The sequence below is a fragment of the Ovis aries genome, chromosome 21, assembly GCF_016772045.2.
Source record: "Ovis aries strain OAR_USU_Benz2616 breed Rambouillet chromosome 21, ARS-UI_Ramb_v3.0, whole genome shotgun sequence".
Lineage (NCBI taxonomy): Eukaryota > Metazoa > Chordata > Mammalia > Artiodactyla > Bovidae > Ovis > Ovis aries.
This window is the reverse complement of record NC_056074.1, coordinates 24,014,657-24,037,078: the sequence shown is the minus strand read 5'-3', so window position 1 is coordinate 24,037,078 and position 22,422 is coordinate 24,014,657. Positions and strand designations below refer to the sequence as shown.

General features: G+C 43.9%; 1 protein-coding gene across 1 annotated transcript; it reads right to left on the bottom strand.

Moving 5' to 3' along the window:
• Positions 1-6,294: 6,294 nt before the first annotated feature.
• On the bottom strand, positions 6,295-10,281 carry LOC101121216 (serum amyloid A-3 protein). Its single transcript, XM_004019478.5, has 4 exons — positions 10,220-10,281; positions 9,568-9,659; positions 6,964-7,102; positions 6,295-6,578 (listed from the first exon to the last, which is right to left on the bottom strand). Exons 2-4 carry the CDS (start codon positions 9,656-9,658, stop codon positions 6,413-6,415), a joined length of 396 nt encoding a protein of 131 aa, XP_004019527.2. The 5' UTR covers position 9,659; positions 10,220-10,281; the 3' UTR covers positions 6,295-6,412.
• Between the last annotated feature and the right edge of the window lie 12,141 nt (positions 10,282-22,422).

The following is a 22,422-nucleotide window of genomic DNA, read 5'->3' as shown; positions in this document are numbered from 1 at the left end:
AGGGTCACAAAAGACTCAGAAGACAATAAAAACAACTATGCTATTTTATACGAGGGTCCTGGACCTGACCCCCTTCGAATACCAAGAGACAAGTGTACTCATAGATTCTGGAGATTGAACAAGGATTACCTTTAGGTGCCAATATTCTACTTACCAGGGCTTCCCTGGTGGCTCAGATGGTAAAGAATCTGCCTGCAATGCAGCAGACACCGATTCAGTCCCTTGATCAGGAAGATTCCCTGGAGAAGGGAATGGCCACCCATTCCACCAAAGTTAAATTGCTAGTGCTAATAATGCAAGGACGTAAAAGTAAAGAATGGGATGCTTTTTTAAAGCCAATACTAACTTATAAACTCTGTCTTTCATCACTTGAAACCAGAAGAATTTACAAGCCCCAGGATATGAAAGATTAGTGAAAAGCAGCAAAATATCTGGAAAATTCTTATTGTAATGGTTATGTTGTTTCTACTTAAATCATGGTTAGGTAAACTTATATAAATTCATATTTACTAATATTTGAGAGAAACTTTATCTGTAAATTTTTGATCTCCCTCTAATTGATTCATCATTTCCAATGGCTTATATTTGCACTTTTGAAAAAATTAATTTATATGCAAAATGAAAATTAATTCTATATAATGCTATTTTAATTGAAGTGTTAAATCAGAAAAACCAAAGGTAAATACAGGTAAAAGATAGCTGAATGAAGGTTGGAGACCAATTCTTTTAACTCTGCTTATATCCTAATTCACTAGTAAATCCATTGCCATTATTTAACCTGAATTGTTATTAAAATGCAATGATTTTGCAACCAAAAAAAAATCATTGTTAAGTGACAATAAATATAGTTGGCACTTCTCGCTGTTTTAACTTTTTAATGAATTCCCATGTTACTCAAAAGTCCCATACTGAGCTCATTAACATAGCAAAGAAAGTCTTCAACAAATAAGGTAATTTAAACCTAATTCAGTGGGGCTGGCCCAAGTTGGACCAGCCTTGAAACTGAAAGTACAAAGACGTCATAAACTCTTAAAAATACTGTAAATATACTGTTGCACTTTTATGTTGATTATGATCATTACCAACATTGTTATAATTGCAGTTATGATATTTGTTTAATCAGTGTGATGATACATTGATTCTAATTAGTTAAGTTACCTGGAAAATGGGAACTACTTGTCACAAATTTGGGGATAGCTAGAAAATTCTTCACTCTTCTTATACTCGCTTATAAATAGATGTTTCAAACTATTGTTTTTCAGTATCAGAGATGGAAGGGAAAAATATACCAAAATAACCTGACCTGTAGAGATTTTAAACAGTATTCACTTGCTAGATAAATTTTATCCCTCCAACTATGGATGAAGAGCATTCAACCAGAGAACCACTGTGTTATGTAATTAATCCATTGATCCTTCCACTTACCAGCTAATTCTCACATATTCCTCCCTCCTAACTCAGTTGCAAAAAACATGATCATCTGTCCCATAAGATCACAAGGATTCTCAAGGACTATAGCAAAATGTGCCAAATAATTTATGTGGGGTTTGTCAAGAGTAACACAGTCTTCTCCATCAGTCTTCTCGTGCCCTTGGAATGGGATTTATGCTATTGGCTCGCAGATCCTCAGGTCTTCAGACTTGGTCTAGAATTACAGCACCAACTTTCCTGGGTCTCCAGCTTGCAAATGGCAGAACTGAAACTTAACCTCCATAATCATATGAGCCGATTCTTCATAACAAATATATGTGTGTGTGTATAACAAATCTCTCTATATATAAAACAAATCATCATATAATAAATATATACATACACACACACGTGCACACCCCATTGGTTCTGCTACTCTGAAGAACATTGTCTAATACAGTAATTTTCCTATTTTTAGAGCTTTTAAATTTTTGGAGCTTTTAAAATTTTGGAATCTTGTGTTAATTTATAGTATAGAAAAAATAATAAACATCATTTTCACACAACATAAAATATATATTAGAAGGACAATCAAATTCAGGTATTCCCTGGAACAGGAGTTACATTTAATAACTTTTATTTACAATTCAAGAGAAAAAATTCTGAAAAAAAAATTATTATTGAGACCCCTTCATAATGACTGATTACAAATCCTTGAAGATTTCTGCATCTTAAGAGCCCAATTATTTTTAAATTATTAATGTGATTAAATGTTCAAGGAATTGCATGTTTTTATTCTTGAAATTATGAATGAGAAAACAGAACTTGAGGAAGGTGTTCTGAAAAAACCTAAATGGAATATTCTTTAGTGGCCATTTCCCCTTTCTTGCATTGCAGAAAATATGTGACAGTTATTGTGTTGATACATAGTTCAAATTTTTTGCAGTAATCTAGGACTGCATTATTTCCAATAATATTTCCAATAATACAGCCTGCAAAAGTATCACCGTTGGGAAGAAGTTAGCCTCACAAATGAAAGGCTGAAATTAGACATCCATCAAGAGAAGACTGTCTAGGTCTTGGTTAATTTAAAATGTACCACCCTGGAGGTACAGTGGTTGGAAGTCCGCCTGCCGAAGCAGGCAACCCAGGTTGATCCCTTGTCCAGAAAGATTCCACATGCCTTGGGGCAACTAAGCCCTTGCACCACAACTACTGAAGTCTGAGAGCCTAAAGCCTGTGCTCTACAGCAAGAGAAGCCACTGCAATGAGAAGCCCAAGCGTGGCAAAGAAGAGGAGCCCCCACCTTCTGCAACTAGAGAAAGCCTGAGAGCAGCCTTGGAGACCCTGCACAGTCAAAAATAAATAAACTTTGTAAATGGCATGAAAAGGGTGACAATAGATGGAATGTTTACTATTTATCACTGTAAGATGTTAGGTAACCACGATGTTCTACCAACTCCTCAAACTTGTAAAAGAACCACGATAGATTCACTCAATTTATATTAACGTTAATAAGATTTTACAAGGGAGGAAATGTATAATACCTTCAGTACTGCTGCTGCTAAGTCCCTTCAGTCATGTCCGACTCTGTGCGACCCGATAGACGGCAGCCCACCAGGCTCCGCCGTCCCTGGGATTCTCCAGGCAAGAACACTGAAGTGGGTCGCCATTGCCTTCTCCAATGCATGAAAGTGAAAAGTGAAAGGGAAGCTGCTCAGTCGTATCCAACTCTCAGCGACCCCATGGACTGCAGCCCACCAGGCTCCTCCATCCATGGGATTTTCCAGGCAAGAGTACTGGAGTGAGGTGCCATTGCCTTCTCCAGCCTTCAGTACTAGTGCTGATTAACACGGTATGAGGCAAAGGGAAAGGGAAGTCACTCAGTCGTGTCCGACTCTGTGCGACCCCATGGACGGAAGCCCACCAGGCTCCTCCATCCATGGGATTCTCCAGGCAAGAATACTGGAGTGGGGTGCCATTGCCTTCTCCCGAGGCAAAGGAGATGATACAAATCTGAGTGACAGGAGAACCAAGGTCTCTCGGCACAAAATCCAGCAGAAGGCTGGAGTCAGTTTGCACCAGCCCAAGTGGAACAGCCTGGTGAGGATTTGCTGGGACTGTGAACACTGATACAATGTGCTGTCAGACTTTAATCTAATGCTGCAAAGGGAAAGGACAGTCCCATTCTGACCAATGGAGCTTAACAGAGAGCACGGAGTTAGGGCCACATGTGCAGGATGCTAGTGTGGGATTAAGGAGACATCACAAACCACTGAAGACAGGATGGTTTGCTTATTAGCTTTGGAAAGAGAAAAACTGGATCTTTACCTAATTTACATATAAATATCAACTCTATTATAGAAGTGTTAAATATGTAAATATGAGGGTAAAACTATAAAGTTCGTAGAAAAGAGTATCCACGTATATATTTGTGATCCAGATATGGGGGAAAATTCTTAAATAAAACTTCAAAAGCACAAAACATAAAGCAGAAAATGGTGAATTTTGTGAAAATTAGGAATTTATTTTCAGATAGAGAACAGGAAAAGACAATGTCTAAAATATGGTAAGGAATTAATATCTCAAATATGCAAGGAGTAGATGAGTCATTGAGGAAAAGACAATAACCGCAATAGAAAAATGGGTGGAAGGATTAAAAAAAAAAGTTTACAGACAACACACACTAAGCAACAAGCGTACAAAGAGATGCACAAATCATTAGCAACCAGAAAAACGCAAATAAGCAGTTACGTTGTATGCATTCGACCAGAAAAAAATGACGCCTGCATCATGCCGTGTGTATAAAGGAGGGACAGTGCTGGTGTGGCCTCTCTGAGTTTCCCAGTGAAGCATCACTCTACTGTCCAGGAGCGCCGCCCGGCCCACTTCTGTGCCCTTGCCTTGGCACGACCCCGCTCTCTGTTTTTCCAGTCTACAGTCCTTGCTGTTGTTGCCATTTAGTCGCTCAGTCATGCCTGACTCTTTCACAATCCCATGGACTGTATGTAGCTCGCCAGGCTCCTCTGACCACCGGATTTCCCAGGTAAGAATCCTAGAGTGGGTTACCATTTCCTTCTCAAGGGGATCTTCCTGACCCAGGGATCAAACCCATGTCTCCTGCATTGGCAGGCAGGTTCTTTACCACTGAGTTACTTAGGAAGCCTTTTCCAGTCTAATAACTTTCATCAAAAAATAATTTTGCTTCAAGTACACAGATTAACATCTTAAAAAAATTAAATATTTTATTGCAGGGTTGCTCTCACAGGACATAGTGACAATCTCTGCTATCTCTTTTGTTGGTGTTGTTATAAAAAAAGAAACCTCCCTACTTAGAAATAACTTTTGTAGATACAGTTTTTGTTTTATCTGCTATTCTTGCAGCTGCAGGAGAGATGGGATATTTCTATTTCTTATTTTGAGGAAACTTCTTTCTCCAGAGATTAGTACGGCCTATAGTCTTCAAGGCTAAGTGCTCGATACACACTGTTCAACCCTGAAAGAGGTGCAGTCCTGAGAGAAAAAGAAATCATATGGAACAGAAAAGGTCAGAATAGGATTATTAACCGATGGAATATGGAACACTTACAGACGGAAAATGGAATGTCCTTAGGACAGCAGATCAAACTCCTTTAATCAGTCCTTTGATCAAAGGAGATCAAACCATTCAATCCTAAAGGAAATCAACCCTGAATATCCATTGGAAAGACTGATGCTGAAGCTCCACACTTTAGCCCCCTGCTGCGAACAGCTGACTCACTGGAAAAGACCCTGACAATGGGAAAGACTGAGGGCAGGAGGACAAGGGGGCCACAGAGGATGAGATGGTTGAATGGCATCACAGACTCAATGGACACGAGTTTGAGCAAACTCCAGGTGATCGTGAAGGACAGGGGAACTTGGCGTGCTGCAGCCCATGGGGTCCCTAAGAGTCGACAAGACTGAGTGACTGAACAACGCAACGACAGATGGAATACGGAACACGAAGATTACTGACATCCATTGTGACTCTATTCATAATACACCCTTTTATTCTCCATTATGAAATTCTGCTTGTGATTCTGATGCACTTACCAATTTTATTTCATCATAATCTCTATAACTCATGTGCATTATTTATGTGTATGTATGTGTTTACATATTTAGCATTGTTATGATTCACAGAGTCACTCATAATTCCTGTGCTCTAACAGACCCAACTCCCTTCCATTAGAGACACTGTTTTCCTCAGTAAGAGGTAACTGCTGCTGGCTTCCCTGGGTTGAGAAAGGACCAGGAGGGGAAAATGACTTCCTCTCAAGGACATGAATCATATCCAACGCAAACAAAGCCGCCTGGCTCTGAATTTTGATGTTGTCACTATTCCTCCACTTCTTGACACGTTTGTTGCTGGGAACGTGTAGAAGGCAAGGAAACAGAGGGAAGGGAGCAGCACTGGAGGCGGTTCCGGAGGCACAGACAGAGAGTGGCTCGTGGCTGGACTTGTAGGTGCTGCTGAGAAATGAACAGGGATCAAGGTGGCAGTCTCTGGAGCAGGATTCCACCCTCCAGTCCTCCTGGGCCGTGTCCACGCCCCGCACAGAGAGCTCCGAGGACAGGCTAGGGGACTAGACCCCGCGACAGCGAGGGGACAGGACACGACTGCAGGGAGTGAGAAGGCTTGACAGCGAAGGGCCTGGAAAGGACCCCAGGGTCCACAGAGGGGCCTGGAGAGGGAGCGGGTCTGATTAGGGGAGGCTAGAGAGGGGTCTGTCCTGAATGATGCTGAGATTGTGTCCAGAACCAAACACACAGGCACAGGCTCAGCCTTCACGTCGGGGTCCTGCCATCAGTCCTGGAACTAACAGGCTGTCCTTATACCAAGAATGACACACAGTCTCAGGATTCCATCTCATAAGCATTTATTAGATCTGCTGCCTTCTGAGGACACAGAACTCTCTAGGCCAGTGTCCCTGCCCCTGGGGACTCACAGCCCCGTCTCCTGAGCAGAGAGAGAGGCAGCTCAGTACTTGTCAGGCAGGCCAGCAGGTCTGAAGTGGTTGGGGTCTTTGCCGCTCCGGCCCCATTCGTTGGCAAACTGGTCGGCCTTCGAATCCTTCCGTACCTCTTCCCTGGTCATACCCTTGAGCAGAGGGTCTGTGATTCCCTGAATAGTCTCTCTGGCGTTACTGGAAAGGAGGGCAGGGAGGGGATTAATTCAGGACTATGAGCCACAGCCCCACCCTCCCCAACTTTCCTCTTTCCAAGAGATCAAGCCTCTGAGAGGAGCCAAGGAAAGAGGGGCTACAACCCTGAGGCTCCCTGGGCTCAGCCCACCTCAGCCCTGTGCTGGGTGAACAGCACCCATAGGGGGAGGGTGGAGAGTCACCTGTCCCACCAAGTTGCTCTGCTCTTCAGCCACTCAGACCTCACACTGGGCACAGAGCAGGAGGGTGCTTAATAGTAGGAGGGCCCACAGCCTATAGGAAAGTTCTCCAGGGCTTGGCCCCTCCAGGTTGTCCTAGGCAGCCAAGCTCTGCTCACCCATCCCTGCATCCCCAGGGGCCCTGGTACCTGATCACTTTAGCAGCCCAGACACCCCCTGGTCCCCTTTGGGCAGCGTCATAGTTTCCGCGGGCGTGGAAGTATTTGTCTGCACCCTTGTAGTTGGCTTCTTTCATGTCTCTGTAGGCTCTCCACATGTCTTTAGCCCCTGGGAGGAAAAGAAAATGATGAGATGAATGTGATCATGTTTTGGTGAAAGAGAGAAATAAATCATTTCCTCCCACTGATTCTAGGTTTCAGCCTTCGACTAAGCCCTTGGAGATTATTATATTGGCTTGAAATGAATACTTCTTTACTTCTCACTTCCTTCCCTGATCTGAAGTTGTGAGTATCACACTTGGCGCAAGGTTTATTCTGTTTGATTTCATTCTAAGTCTGTTGGAACTTTGTTTCTGGAGGTGTGTGATGTGTTTGAAGAAGAGGTCAATGCTCTTTCTTTAAAGGATATTTGCTTATACAATGAACCTCCACCTGGAAAGAAGCAGGAAAGGCTCGGACCAGAGCTTGAGAAGAAGGACAATACTGAGAAAGGCTGTGGATATAGGATACTCCCAGCCTGGTCAAGGGGAGAAATCCAGCCCTAGAGACTAACTCAGGCCTGAGTACATCTGAATACTCAGGGCATGTTTGCACATGGGCAACTGTCAGAATTAAATCAGCTGGTGATAAAGGTGAGCTCCCTAAGAGGGCTTTGAAGAAACAGGGTAATCAGATGCAGAAAAAGGGCAACTGAACCACCAGCTCTAAAGTTCAGTGTCCTCTCCAGTAAAATGGAGGAGTAATGCCTCCCTCAGGGTGGTTATGCAGAAGAACTGAGGAAATACAGGCTGAGTTTATAGAACATTGTAGGTGCTCACTATACTATCACCTCTCTGGTCCTTGGAAGAGTAGGGCAAAAATAAATAAATAAAGGAACTAAAGTAGGATGAAGATCAGGGAGGATGGGCAGAAAATCCAACCTAGATAGAATAAAATGGCAAAGGTTTAAAAGATTAGCTTATTAGGGAAAAGGGGAAAATATAATATGGATTATAATCATAGTTTATGTAATATCTCTGGAGATAACTTATCTTTATTTTAGGTATTAGCTATTTCAGGTGTTCATGAAAATAGTTTTGTTGAAAGAAAATGAAGTCGCTCAGTCGTGTCCAATTCTTTGTGACCCCATGGACTGTAGCCCACCAGGCTCCTCCATTCATGGGATTTTCCAGGTAAAAGTACTGGAGTGGGTTGCCATTTCCTTCTCCAGGGGATCTTCCCAACCCAGGGATCGAACCTGGGTCTCCCGGATTGTAGGCAGACGCTTTACCGTCTGAGTCACCAGGGAAGTTTGTAGTTTTGTTGAGGGCTATGATATTCTTACTATAGCTATTCACCCTGAGTTGCAGATTTAAATAGTTCCCTGGAGTCTAGAGTTGCTTAATAAGTGCTTCCAAATGCACAACATATTTGTCCCTTGGGTGCAAAACCAGGTAGTGTTCTTAGTATTTCCTGTGCACAAAATCAAGTGGGGTGCTCAATAATGGACAGGTTTGCAGAGAGCCCCAGGGACTGTGGTTCAGGGAAGGGACCATGTGTGGATCCAGGCACCTGCATTCCACAAAGCCCCCCAGACCATGGGTGATTCTCATGCAAGTCATCCTTGAACAACACTGAACTAAGAGATGGAAGATACTTTTATCTGGGTCTGTCTGAATTTAGATGGAATTAAGAACAAACTCTTAAAACAATTATTCAGTAATTATCACAGAAAAATAATAACAAATAGTTTTGGGAAATAAATTATGGCCATTTTGCTCTGGCTATTGAGGTCTATGTCTCTTGCTGTAGGATTCTCACCAGGTCTCCGCCTCAGCAGAACTATCATCGTGGAAACTCATGCTGCCATTTATTCTGGGGAGGGGAACTCTGTAGGGTTTCCTTCCAAAGGCAGCAACCCCCACTCTCTGCCATCTGCTCAGATAAAGAGCAGGACGCGTGTTCACAGACCCCTCACCCTCCACGTGTACTCTTGTCTGGGAGGCAGTAGAAGGGCCGAAGTTAACAGCAAGGTCTCAGGATACTGGGTTCAATCCTGCTCTGCTGGAGGACGTTGGAACCTATCTTAATGTCTTGGGGCAGCAGGTTCTCTGATAAAGGGTAATGGTCCCTACACTGCAGGACTCAATGATTAAACCCTGAGGGAGAAAACGAGTCGATTCCTGCACATATAGCTCTTAGACAGTCCTGAGCAGCTACTAAAAAATCAGGTATTTTAGTTGAAAGTATCAGTGGTTGCATCCACTTCTTTGCTCCAGACTTGGAAATGAACCATCTCTAGTTGCCCACGAGGGGGCAGCAGAGCCTTACTGGCATTTTGGGAACATGTACCCTGCCCTCCAGATATCTTCCTCACTCCAGCTGAAGGTACAGACAAACTTTATATGACCTCGGGCTTGGGGATGCCCAGAAAGAGTGCAAAGCTGGCCAGAAAAGCTCTGGGAAGTGCTACCATGAAAACTAAACTCCTTTTCTGCCCACCTGTAGCCTTTGCCCTGTGGGGATGTGTCCTCTTTTCAGGTGAATCCTGAGGAAGCAGACACAGCCTCCCCTGGCCCATCCTTTCGTCCTTACCTTGACCAGCTTCCCTGAGGAATGTCCCCAGTCCCTGGCTGCTGACGCCCAGGATCAGGAAGCAGAAAATGATGCCCGTGGAAAGGTTCATCCTGCAACAGAGAGATGAGTGGACTCAACCAAGAATGACAGGGCTTGGGGCTGAGTTGTAATGTGGATACACTCTTACATTCCAAACATAAACCCCTCTGAATTTTATCTCGATAGATAGATAGAGGATAGGTTGTAACACGGAGGATCCAGCTCTCATTTCCACTGAATCTTGGGAATCCTAGTTATTTCCTGCATGAAGGATTGCAACGTGATTTTAGCATAAACCACTTTCCAGTCCAGTCATCCTCTATCAGCCAGAAACCCAGCTGCACTGCAAGTTTCCCAAAGGCAAGAGGAGTCTGTTTGTGCCGCCTCTCTGTGATACGAGATGAGGTGAACGAGGCACAGGTGTCTGTGGCCCACGTGCCCACCCCATCACTGCCTGCACAGGAGATGCAGACAAGGAGAGCCCTACTCCCTGAAGTGCTCAATCTGCTGGATACTAATGGTCAGGACAGTAGATTCAGGAAGGAAGCAGAGAGCTGGGCTGCAGCACAAGAATGCTGCTGAAGAGAAAGTCTCCGAAGAGGAAAAGTGTTGGAGAGTTCTAGCTCCTCACCTTTGGCTGTGACCTGCTGCTGAGGCTCCTGGTGAAGCTGAGCTGCCTGTGCTGCCTGCCTGGGAGATGGGGCCGGTGCTTTATATACTGACACTCGGCCAGTGGAGCAAATGAGAAATGGGGTGGAAGCAAAAAAAAAAGAGAGAGAGAGAGAGAGAGAAGGAAAGTTTGGGAAATCCCTCCTGACCAGAACCCAGCATTCAAAACAGCAGTGTTATTCTTCACTCACGTCTAATTTTCCTAGATTGTGCAATCTGGCAACTTTCAGAATGTAGCATGTTGGACCTTTTCTTTCCATTTCAAGTCTCACTCCAGTGGCAAACGTGTTTTAATCCCCCCACAGTAGTGTATTGACATTTGCTGTGAAGGGTGTGTGTGCTTAGGTAGTCAGTTGTATCCCACTCTTTGGGACCCCATGGACTGTAACCCACCAGGCTCCTCTCTCCATGGGACTCTCCAGGCAAGAATATTGGAATGGGAAGCCATTGCCTTCTCCAGAGGAGCTTCCTGTCCCAGGGATCGAACCAACCTGGGTATGTTGTACTGCAAGTAGATTCTTTACCATCTGAGTCACCTGGAAATTTCAAAGATTAACATTAAATAAAGAGAGTTGAGTAAAGAATGTGAGCATACAGGGCAAATGGAACAGCAGAACAAGTCCATTACAAGGAACAGCTCAGGATGAAGCTGGGACCTCAGGCTACAGCAGGAGGAAAGGAAGGAGATAAAACTCAGGAAAATCAAACTTCTAGTGCCCACACAGGGTGGATTCAGCCCTGGAAAAGGCAGTCTTCCAGCTTCAAGTGTATTCATGGTCAGATGCTGTTGATGGTCATAACAGTAGGTCATATTGAGAGGTCATTGCAATTCCAGGAAGGTTGAACTACAGTGAGGAAATTTGCTATGATATGGTGTAGAAATGACACCATAAAAATGAACAGGAAAAGTCCATATGTCTGCTAAATTATCAGGATAAAAGGTTCAGGAAGGATACAGAGAAAGCTGATTTATCACAAAAATGCTGGCGTGGATGATGTCAAAGAAAAGGTGTATCAATCAGAAAAGCAGGACTGGGCTTTATTCTGTGAGTTCAGGAAGATAATCTTGGGAGGAAATTTCATGCAGGTGCTCTCTCGGGGATGGCGTCTCTGATGAACTCCATGCCCCATCTCTGCCTCTTCATCCTAAAGGGAAATTTCAAAGGTCACTGGATTTCCCAGAGGAGGAGGGAAGATGCATGCGTAATATGTCAGAGATGGTGGGGACCCAGAGGACATGGAACTGCTCTTCCTGACAGTGGGTCCCTGGGCTGGAAGCCTGAGGACAGCAGGAGGGCAAGTAAGGCCCAGCCCAGGAGCACCACCTCAGGATTCTTGCCTGGAGTGTTCACAGGAGAGAAGGAACGTGAGCCGTGCATTGGAGACACAGGGACTCCATCTCCAAGACAGATGCAAGCAAATCATGGAGACTTGTGAACTGAGACAAGGGGAGATGGCAAATTAGAGTCTGGAAGGATGTGGGACTTGTGATCAAGTAGTAATCCCGAGAAGAAGGAGGGCGAAGCATTTCCAGTTTGTTACAAGACTCGGAGAAATGTGAGCAGGACGTTAGAAAGAAGAGCACTGTCCCGGGAGGTAGCACGCCGGCTGAGGATGATGCTGTGGTCTGGGAACCGCAGTCTTGGATTTGTTGTTGTTTAGTCACCAAGTTCGTGTCCGACTCTTCAGTGACTCCATGGGCTGTAGGCCCTCAGGCTCCTCTGTGGGACTCTCCAGGGAACAGTACTGGAGTGTGTAGACATTTCCTTCTCCAGGGAATCTTCCTGACCCAGGGATAGAACCCACGTCTCCTGCACTGCAGGCGGATTCTGTACCACGGAGCCACCTGAGAAGCCCTGTCTTAGAGTAGAACCTCTCAGAAATAGGATGATGCCTCTTTCTGGGTCTGGGACATATTTTATTTCCTGTAGGTGTAATGAGATGAACACGCAGGGCGGATAACTGTCTAAAGGATTGCTTTGTTTGCTTTTTATCCAAGGCAAAGCTAAGCAATATTTAAATATTCTCAACATTCTCAACTCCTTGGGAAAGTTGGGGTTCCCTGAGGTTGGGGTAGTCTAGGTCCCTGAGCTGGCTTAGCTGACTTGGTCCCAGGAGTAGACATGGTGGGGAGTGGGGATGTTGTCACCATCTAGTCATCGGCCCTGAACATGCCCTGGGGCAGCTCCTCAGAGGAGGGCTGTGATGTCCACATCTCTTCTTCTGCCTTCCTCGGGGCAGAAATCAGGGGCCAGTGATCACATTCTTTTGCAACTCTTTGACTCTGTTTGGAGCCATTCAATACTGGAATTCTATTTCCCACTTTCTTGCATCATTCCAGTCATTTTTTGTTTGATAGAATCATTAGAGACAAAGCAAACAATTCTAGACAGCAAGTCAAGCATTGCAAGTTCTCTTCCTTGTTACTTACGGCACTCTGTCTTACTGGAAGGAACACCCAGTTTTGCAGGGCCGTGCTTGGAACAATAGAAGACAGTAGTGGTCAGCTCTTTTTACTTGTTTGTCCTGCAAAAGAAAACCATCCTGTCATGGCAATTTCAGGATCTTCAGGCCTTAAAGGGATTTCCCAGGAGTCTCCATGTGAAGCTGTGTCCTGGTTTGCAAGATGGTCTCTGTTAGTGTCTGTTGTCTCTGATTAATAGTTAATAGTGAGTGACAATTAGCAAATTGTTTTATTTTTGAAAGAGACCTGGTTTATATAATAAATTAGAAGGTACCCCTCCCCTAATAGCCATATGTGATAAGACTACTGAGGGGTTTAAGAGACCTTCATTTTCTGTTATAATTAAGAGAAGAGAAGGACACCAAAGCTTTGCAACCAAAAAACAAAACCCCACAGGATACCCTGATCATGAATAACACTTGTGGCCTAGGTCCCAAAGTTTATGATATAGAAAAAACACCTGTATTTGTTGCAGCTGCAGGAGAAGAGAGGATAGTCTCTCCTCACACTGGCAGTTGGGAGGACGTGTGGCTTCTCTAAAGCCAAACCCTGGAATTATCCTAGATAGCATCCAGAGAGAGAGATAGACACACCTGTGAAGATCACAGTTTACCAAAGGAAAAGAATCACAGCTTTAGCACCAGAAAGGCTGGCTTCCCTCCTCTTCATCCTTCAGTTCACCAGGGAGATTAAAAGAAAATAGCACTGAAGAAATTATTAATGCCCTGTACATTGTTGAATATGTGGCTGCATTTTTTTTTCTCAAAAAAAGAAAAGACACATGAGGGTTGGAATTGACACATCAGAAAAGGAAACATACTGCACAGCTGCTCTGAGCTTCCTGAGGATCTCTGTTTATCTGGTTGATGGCAGCAGCCCCCTGATTCTGAGGTGACCTGCTAGGAGGGGGTCATCTCTGCTCGAGGGGGCTCCTCACTCTGCCCCTGGTCCAAGAGTGTAGGAAAACAGCCTCCACAGACTGCTGGTGTCATAAGGAAAGACCGACTTCCTAGAATCGCACACAAATCTGACACCAGTCACTCCAAACCTGGAAACAACCATCTAAGAGACCAGATCCACCGCGTTTCTCCTCTCAGCAAACTGCTGGCAACTCACAGGTGAGACAACACCCACAGTCATGCGTGTACACCCAGTGACTTCTGGTAGAAGCCACAACAGTCGACGCCAACAACAGCTGCAACACAGCACAACATGACACCCTCTGCAATGACTCTAGCGTCTCTCAGCATAAAAGGTCTTCAGCAGCGCTATTCTGAGCTGGTTAGACCCAGTTCACAGAGGTAGACTCTCCACACAGACCCAAGTGAGTGAGATTAATCTGAATTCCTCTTTCCTGGTTCAAAGTTAAACTTAACATGGAGCCTCAGATCTCCATTTAATCAGCTCACGGTGGCACATCATTTGCTAATTTAGATGAAGGAACAGCCTCAAACTTTGTAAGTAAGCACCTTTTTGTTGTTGTTATTGCAAAGAGACATAGATGTCTTTAGGAATTTAGTTAAGTATTAAATAAGCAAAAGTGGCTATCACAGCTTTCTTCTTCCCAGTATCCCCTACTAAGGCCAGTGGTTTTCCAGGAGAGTCTGCTAAAATCTCAGGGGACAGTTAATAATATGTTACACAGGTTGGTGTAGAAAACTAATCAAGATAGAGATGTATAGCTCATTTTAAAGAAGCAGAGTAATTGATTCCAAAGTAAGAGATGGGCAATACAAGAAAACAACAGTCCCATTTCACCTCTAAAGGTGCAAACAATTCAAACAGAGCATAGTGTTACCAAACCAAATATGAGCATTAAAAATCCCTCATAAGCGAGTGAGGTTTCCTCTTGGAATGCAAGAATTGATCAACATTATGACTATAATTAATATAATTCATCACATTATTGGCTAAAGGAGAAAATTAATATTATCTTGATTGATCAAAAAAGGAGGGTTTGATAAAGCTGAAGTTATGTTTCTTTTAAAAAATCCTTTAAGATAGAATCACAGATGTAGAGAAAAAACCTTGTAGTATCCAGGGGATAAAGCAGGGGGTGAGGAGGAATAAATTAGGAGACTGAGATTGACAAACACATAATACTATATATAAAATAGATAAATAAGGACCTACCGTATAGCAGAGGTAATACTGCTGCAATGACCTATATGGGGAAAGAATGTAAAAAATAGTGGATATATATCTAATTGATATACTTTGCTGTATACAGAAACTAACATAAGATAATAAATCAACAATAAGAAAGATTTTTAAAAAGAGAGTGAAAAATCCTTTAGAAAATTACATTTTAAAGGAAATCTTCTTAATTTTATAAAATTAAGATGAAATAGAGTTAAATTAATTTCATAAAATTAACAGATTCTATAATGGAAAAACTTTTAGCCCATCATTTGAAGAATTAGGAATGAGCAAAGAATGCCCACTATCACCACTATTGTCTAACACAGTTCTGGAAGCCCTGGCCAAGGCATAGAAAATAAAAAGAAAGAAGAGATATAAGGATTGGAAAGGCAGAGATTAAAAACTGTCATCATTTCCATCACTAGAATCATCAACACCTGAACCTCAAAATCAACAAATTACTCCAATTAATAGGTAAATTTAATAAGATGGCCCACACTTGATCCAAAAACCAACAGGTTTTTCCATAGTAGAACTACCCAAATAGAAAACATGACCAAAACAATAAACTATTCATAGTAACAGCAAAACTATTAAACTCCTAGCAATTACTTTCACCAGTAATTCACAGAACTGCAATGAAGAAGGTGCCAAACCGCTAACACCTTAAAAGATGATTCAAACATGGAGAGAAGTTTCCAGCTCACTGATGGGATAACTTAACATTAAGGATGTTAATTCGACCCCAGATTAATCCACACATGTAATACTGAAAATTTCATTTGGATTTTTCTGGAACAGAAGATGATTACTCCAAAATTCACGTACAGAAATAAAAGTCGGTGCATTAAAAAGTCAGCCTCAAAAAAGGAAGGTATTAAGAAGAGGAACTTACCATACCAGGCGTTAAGATAAACAGCAAAATACGGTAATAAAAATAGTATTTGCTCAACTAAAGACACATGGACCAATGGGACAGAACAGAGCGAGAGCTAGGGTCACATGTATAATAAATGTTCAAGAAGACGCCACAAATCATTGAAGATAGGATGGCTTGATAGTTTTGGAAAGAGAAAAATAAAGCTGGGCCCTTACCTAATAGGACTTTCCTGATGGCTCAGACAGTAAAGAATCTGCCTGCAATGCAGGAAACCCAGGTTTGATCCCTGGGTTGGGAAGATCCCCAGGAGAAGGGAATGGCAACCCACTCCAGTATTCTTGCCTGGAAAATTAGACCCTTACCTAATACATATACATAAGTTGACTTCAGAATGTTAAATATGTAAATGTAAGATAAACTGTAAAGTTAATAAAACATAATATCAAAGAATATATTTGTGATCTAGAGATGGTGTAGAAATTCTTAAATTTCAAAGGCACAAACCCCAAATCAGGAAGGGGTGAATTTGATTACATCAAAAATAAGAACATAATTATAGATAGAGAATGGGAAAAGATGATATTTCAAATACGGCAAGGGATTAATATTTCAAAAATACAAGGAACTTCTATGAGTCAGTAAGGAAAAGATGGCAGCCCCAATAGAAAAATGGATGAAGTGTTAGGAAAAAAATAGTTTACAGACAACATGCAATAAGAAATAAGCTCACAAAGAGATACACAAATCATTAGTAACCAGAAAAATAAACTGACAAGCAGTCATATTTTAAGTGTCAGATCAATACAAATGATACCTGCGTTGTGCCATGTGTATCAAAATAGGGACAGAGCTGGTGTGCATACCCTTAGTTTCACAGTGAAGTGTCACTCTGCTGTCCAGGGGGGCAGCCCAGCTCACACACCCTACCGCAATGGGGAGGATTTCTATAGCTCTGCGCTCTTGTCTTGGCATGAACCAGCTATCTGCTTTTCCAGTCTAACAGCTTCCATCAGAAAAGAATTTTGCTTCAAAGACGTAAATTAATATCTAAAGTCTAAATAAAATATTAGAGGGTTGCTGTCACAGGACATAGTGACTATCTCTGACGTGTCTTTTGTTGTCATTAAAACAAAAAAAAAACTCCTTTGTTAGAAATAACCTTTGTCGATACAGGTTTTGTTCTTCTATTTGCTATTCTTGCAGTTGCAGAAGAAATGGAACATTTTCTATTTCTTATCTTGGGGAAAATTCTTTATCCAGAGATTAGTAGGGCCTGTAGTTTCCCAGGCCAACTGCTAAAACCACAGTGTTTAACCCTAAAAGAGGTACAGTCCTGAGAGAAAAAGAAATCATATGGAAAACAAAAAGTCACAATAGGATTATTAACAGATAGAATATGGAACATGAAATTACTGACGTCCTTTCCCTGTTATTTTCCATTATGAATTTTTACTAGTACTCTGACACATTTATCCACTTTTATCTTATCATAATCTTTATGAATTCATGTGCATTATTTCTGTGTGTTTGCACATTTAGTGACGTTGTGGGGGTGTGTGTGTGTGTAGACAGAGAAGCATATATATGTAAACTACAGTGTAAATGGACACTTGCTGTTTTTCCTTATCTCACCCCCATGAGGACAGGAAGTAAGTTGCTGGTTTTCTTCACCACCATACTCAGTGCCTAGGAAAAGCCTCGACACAGCCAGGCTTAATGAATCTCACTGAATGAATATCTTCAGCGAGGAAACTTCAACAGTATAAAATAAGCATAAAGACAAAAATAAAAGCAATACTAATTTCCTGAGCCTGGATGAGAGGGGGAGGGGCAGGAAGAACCTCTGTAGAAAATGTTTCCAGTCTATTATCTAAGTGTATGTAGACATATGAACACGTAAACGAAACAGGGTGATACAATGCTATCATTTTATGCTCTGCTTTTTCGATGCACAACTTACCATGATAATGTTTGCATGTTACTACCCTTCCCTGTCACAGTGGCAAAGCTGAAATTCAGATCTAGTCTGTGAGGATGGAGCCTTGGGATTCTTAGCCTCGGGTCATAGAGCTCACACTGCGTGTTGTGGCACATAAATAAATGAACGATATATTTTAATTCACTTCTCTTAAATGCTGATTAGCTTAATCATAACTCTCCAGTGGAATGTTCCTCACGTGGGAGCACTGGCCTGGTCTGTCTCAGGTCCCCAGGGCCTGGCCCAGCCCCTGCCGCGTGCCGGGGGAGCATGAAGAGGGAGCTGGAGAGTGAACAGAAGGATGAAGGAGCTCTGGAGGCATCTTTACTAAAGGGTGACGTGAGGTTTTGCAGACGCCACGTGAGACTGTTCTGGACGGTCTAAGTCCACCCTGCAGAGAGTGAAGGGAGGTCTCAGTGCACTGGCTCCTCCCAGGTCGATGGTTCAGGAGCGAGGCACCCTGGCCAGCCTGAGTTCTTGTCCATTTGCCCAATTCTTTCAGGAAACATACGAGTGAGTCACTCACAGGAGATTTTGTAAATATGTTTTACACAGTGTGGTTTGACAGGACTCCATAGGTAATGAATGTGTGTGTAAACCGAACACACCGTTCTTGGAAAGGACCTGGCTCTTCTTTCCCATAATCACAGATTTCGAAAAGTGGCCCTGGGAAACTAGAGGATTGTGCAAGAGCTCCCTTGGCAGCCGGGTGTGAAAACAGGCTGCTGAGTGCTGCTGCTTTTCCATCACCCACAGCTGAGGACAGGGCTCCGAGGACCACACCCCTAGAGAGGGCATCCAGCAAGCAGCGCCAGACCTCGTGAGCTCCCAAAGCCGAGAAAGAGGCAGCAGCGCTGGCTCCACAGTCAACACCACCCTCTCCCCCAGCCCACCCCTGGTCCACGGAGGAGATGCCCGAGGAGGGGAAGGGAAGACCGCAGGGCTGTCAGTCTCCCGGGGAGTGCAGCATTTGTGGAGGCAGGCGATTTCTGGCAATTGATTCAGGGTGCCAAGAAGGCAATGGCGCCCCACTCCAGTACTCTTGCCTGGAAAATCCCATGGACGGAGGAGCCTGGTAGGCTGCAGTCCATGAGGTCGCTAAGAGTCGGACACGACTGAGCGACTTCACTTTCACTTTTCACTTTCATGCATTGGAGAAGGAGATGGCAACCCACTCTAGTGTTCTTGCCTGGAGAATCCCAGGGACGGGGAGCCTGGTGGGCTGCCGTCTATGGGGTCGCACAGAGTTGGACACGACTGAAGCGACTCAGCAGCAGCAGCAGCAGCCAAGAAGAAAACAAAAATGCCTGTTCATCTCTCAGCCAGGTGCATGCTTGCTGCAGACACTGCCAGCTCATTTGATGCCCCTATCCAAGCAGAGGGCAGTGTGGTGAGTTCTTGAGAGAGTTTACATGTGTAGGAGCTGTGAATATTCTGGAAGTTTCTAAAGATAGAGCACCCGTGCCAGTAAAATTGTGGTGGAGTGTAACTAGGAAGGAGATGGGGTGAGCCTTTTCCCATCTGCCATCTCTGCAGGAAGAGAAGAGGCTCCCAGTCATTCTGGGGGGTCCACTGGAACCCGCTGGCAAGACCAGTGAGGTTAGAGAAAAGGCAGTGCTGGGCCAGGTGAGGTGACACCTCAGCTAGGGAGGGGCCTTGGAATGTGCAGCATCGTCAGAGCCCTTTGTGGATAACCTGCTCCTCTCCGGGAAGGTCCTCCATGGCTGAGGGGTGGTGTGAAGCTGGACTTCACCTCAGGAGCACCACCACGCCCACCACCTCCTGGAGACCCTCACCTGGACAGAGAATATCAGCATCAGAAGCACACCTAACCAGAATGAGATCAAATGGCTCTTCCCACCCTTACGAATCTCCCAATGCAAGATCTGGGAGGTGTGGTGGGAAGACACCTCAGAACTGGCCTTCTCTGCACGCCTCCACACTGCTGGAAAAGGAGCAATAGGGAAAGAGCTGTCTATACCCTCAACCCTCCAAGTGCCTCCAGCTACAAATCTAGCCAACAACGAGGTTGGTAGTAGGGGAGGGATGGAAAACATTAAAGCAGATAGAATACTGAAGCTTGAAACTGTGCTGCAGTGACTTTTAATAAAAATGACCCAGATGATAAGGATCGAGATGAACGTTTGAAAAATCACAGTGGAAAGCAGAGTTTGGAAAATAAATCCGCTTGTTGTTGAAAGTCCCCTAAATTGAGAATCCTCTGTAAACTGGGTATATCAAGATAATATGTACTCTTGAAGAACCAGAGTGTTTTGAATCTGTACATAGTAAGAGTTAGTCTTAGTGGCAATGCTGTCCAGACAGCAGCCACTCTTTTCCATGTCCTCCCACCTTGCCCTCTGACTGCACTGCAACTCTGGGAACATGTGTCAGCATTGGACTTTGAACCTAGGAGGGGAGGCTAGGCAGGCAGTCCTCACATCACTATGACACTGCAAGAGAGTCTTGGGCACAAGTTCATTACCCTAAATCCTCCAGTTACGAGATTAGCTTTTTCAGCTGTGTGGGTATTTCTTGTTTGCCCCACCAGTCACTCACTTACCATTCCACTTTCTACCCTGGCCTGTCCAGACTATATCAACTGAGCCCGTTGCTCTGGCCCTGGCTGGATTTGGACAATAGGGAACCTGGCCAGGAGCTGGGGAGAGAGGGGAGGGTGTTTTTTTTATTCAGTTCTACGGCTTCTTCAGGGAGGGATCGCCACAGACTGGCTGCGCCCCTCAATCAAAGGCACAACTCCTGTCAAGCGCCCCTCTCCACACACTTCTCTGTGTCCCTGTCTCTGTCTCTCTCCTTCTCCTACTCCCCCCTACCCACAGAATCTGTAATCACTCCCTCATCTAGCCCGTCAGGACTAAGGGAGATTCCACCAACCCCACCCCACTCCCGCAGGTAATTTCTGTGTTGTGCTGAGTCGCTCAGTCGTGTCCAACTCTTTGCAACCCCATGGACTGTAGCCCGCCAGGGTCCTCTGTCCATGGAATTCTCCAGGTGAGAATACTGGAGTGGGTAGCCTTTCCCTTCTCCAGGGGATCTTCCCAGCCCAGAGACTGAACCCAGGTCTCCCCCATTGCAGGCAGATTCTTTACCAGCTGAGCCACAAGGGAAGCCCCAATTACCAGGAAGCACTCATGAAAAGCTTGTCATTGCTTTAGGATTAGTTTTTGTGTATTCTTTCCTTTCTGCTTATACATAAGAGTGAAGTAACATTAAAATCTAAGCCCAAAAGAACCCATTCAAAACGTAGAGTAAAAATTCACAGTGATAGGAAAACATTATGTCTGAATTTAAATGGTAGCATTTTTCTTGGTGGCATGTAGATAGTAACACATCTTTCAGTCTAAGGGTCTCAGTATCAGAGAACCAGTGTATGCTTTTGCCTTTCTTTAGTCTCACAGTGTTCTCTGCTACCTTTCCCCTCGATAGTTGACACAGAACTTCAGAGATTCGAAATATTTATTCCTTCTTCAAGACTTCTCATCAGCTACCACAGTGACTAATAATTTCTTGCACATAGGATTCCTAATTTTCATATCTGTGAGGGATTATGCAAAGTATCACTAGAGAAAAATATTTTTCAGTTCAGTTCAGTTCAGACGCTCAGTCATGTCCGACTCTTTGCAACCCCATGGACTGCAGCACACCAGGCTTCCCTGCCCATCAGCAACTCCCAGAGTTTATTCGAACTCATGTCCATTGACTCAGTGATGCCATCCAACCATCTCATCCTCTGTCCTCCCCTTCCCCTCCCACCTTCAATCTTTCCAGGCATCAAGGTCTTTTCAAATGAGTCAGTTCTTAGCATCAGGTGGCCAAAGTATTGGAGTTTCAGCTTCAACATCAGTCTTTCCAATGAATATTCAGGACTGATTTCCTTTAGGATGGACTGGTTGGATCTCCTTGCAGTCCAAGGGACTCTCAAGAGTCTTCTCCAACACCACAGTTCAAAAGCATCAATTCTTCAGCGCTCAGCTTTCTTCACAGTCCAACTCTCACATCCATACATGACTATTTTTATGATGAAGTAAAATTATATCATTTTGGCTGGTATTTAGTATGTTATCAGTACAGGTTTAACTGTCACTTCTAAGTGACTCATTACCATGTTCTGCACATCCAAATCTGTATCCAACATCCACACTTTCTACAACTCTCAAACCCCTCCACCAGTTCTGACCTCTTTTAACGTTGCCTTTTCTCAGATTCCATTCATTCAACATATATTCATAAAGCAACTACGATCTGCGAGGCATCATGACAGGCACTGTGGATGCAAGGATGGCACACAATAGGAGACATGTGCCTTTAGCCTTGAGTTTTCTACTTACTTTCTTTAGAGACAGACAAAAAACAGGCAAATACCCTGGAGTGTGACGAATCTCGGGGACAGTCACCTACATCGAGAGGAGCTACAATCGAATTCCTGCAGGTCCCATGTCCTGCAATCTCAAATATGCTGCTTCCCCAACCCTACACTCCACCTTCCTTCCTTCCGCAGAGCCAGAGAGGTTTCTGCTCCCCTGGGGGTCCACCATCCCTTGTGGCTTGACCCCCTGCCTCCTGTTTCCCCTGATTCTACTGTCTCTTCTTTAGTTTCTCCCTCTTTCTTAGTTCCTTCCTGTTTCTTAAAGCCAGTCTGACCTCCTTTGAAAGAAAATTTTTTACTAATAAAACAATACA

Excerpts from the sequence above, each read along its gene's own strand:
- LOC101121216 (XM_004019478.5), bottom strand. The coding sequence starts at position 9,658 with ATGAACCTTTCCACGGGCATCATTTTCTGCTTCCTGATCCTGGGCGTC. Across the intron at positions 7,103-9,567 it reads CCTCAGGGAAGCTGGTCAAG|GGGCTAAAGACATGTGGAGA; the intron begins GTAAGGACGAAA and ends TTTTCCTCCCAG. Across the intron at positions 6,579-6,963 it reads TGGGCTGCTAAAGTGATCAG|TAACGCCAGAGAGACTATTC; the intron begins GTACCAGGGCCC and ends CCTCCTTTCCAG.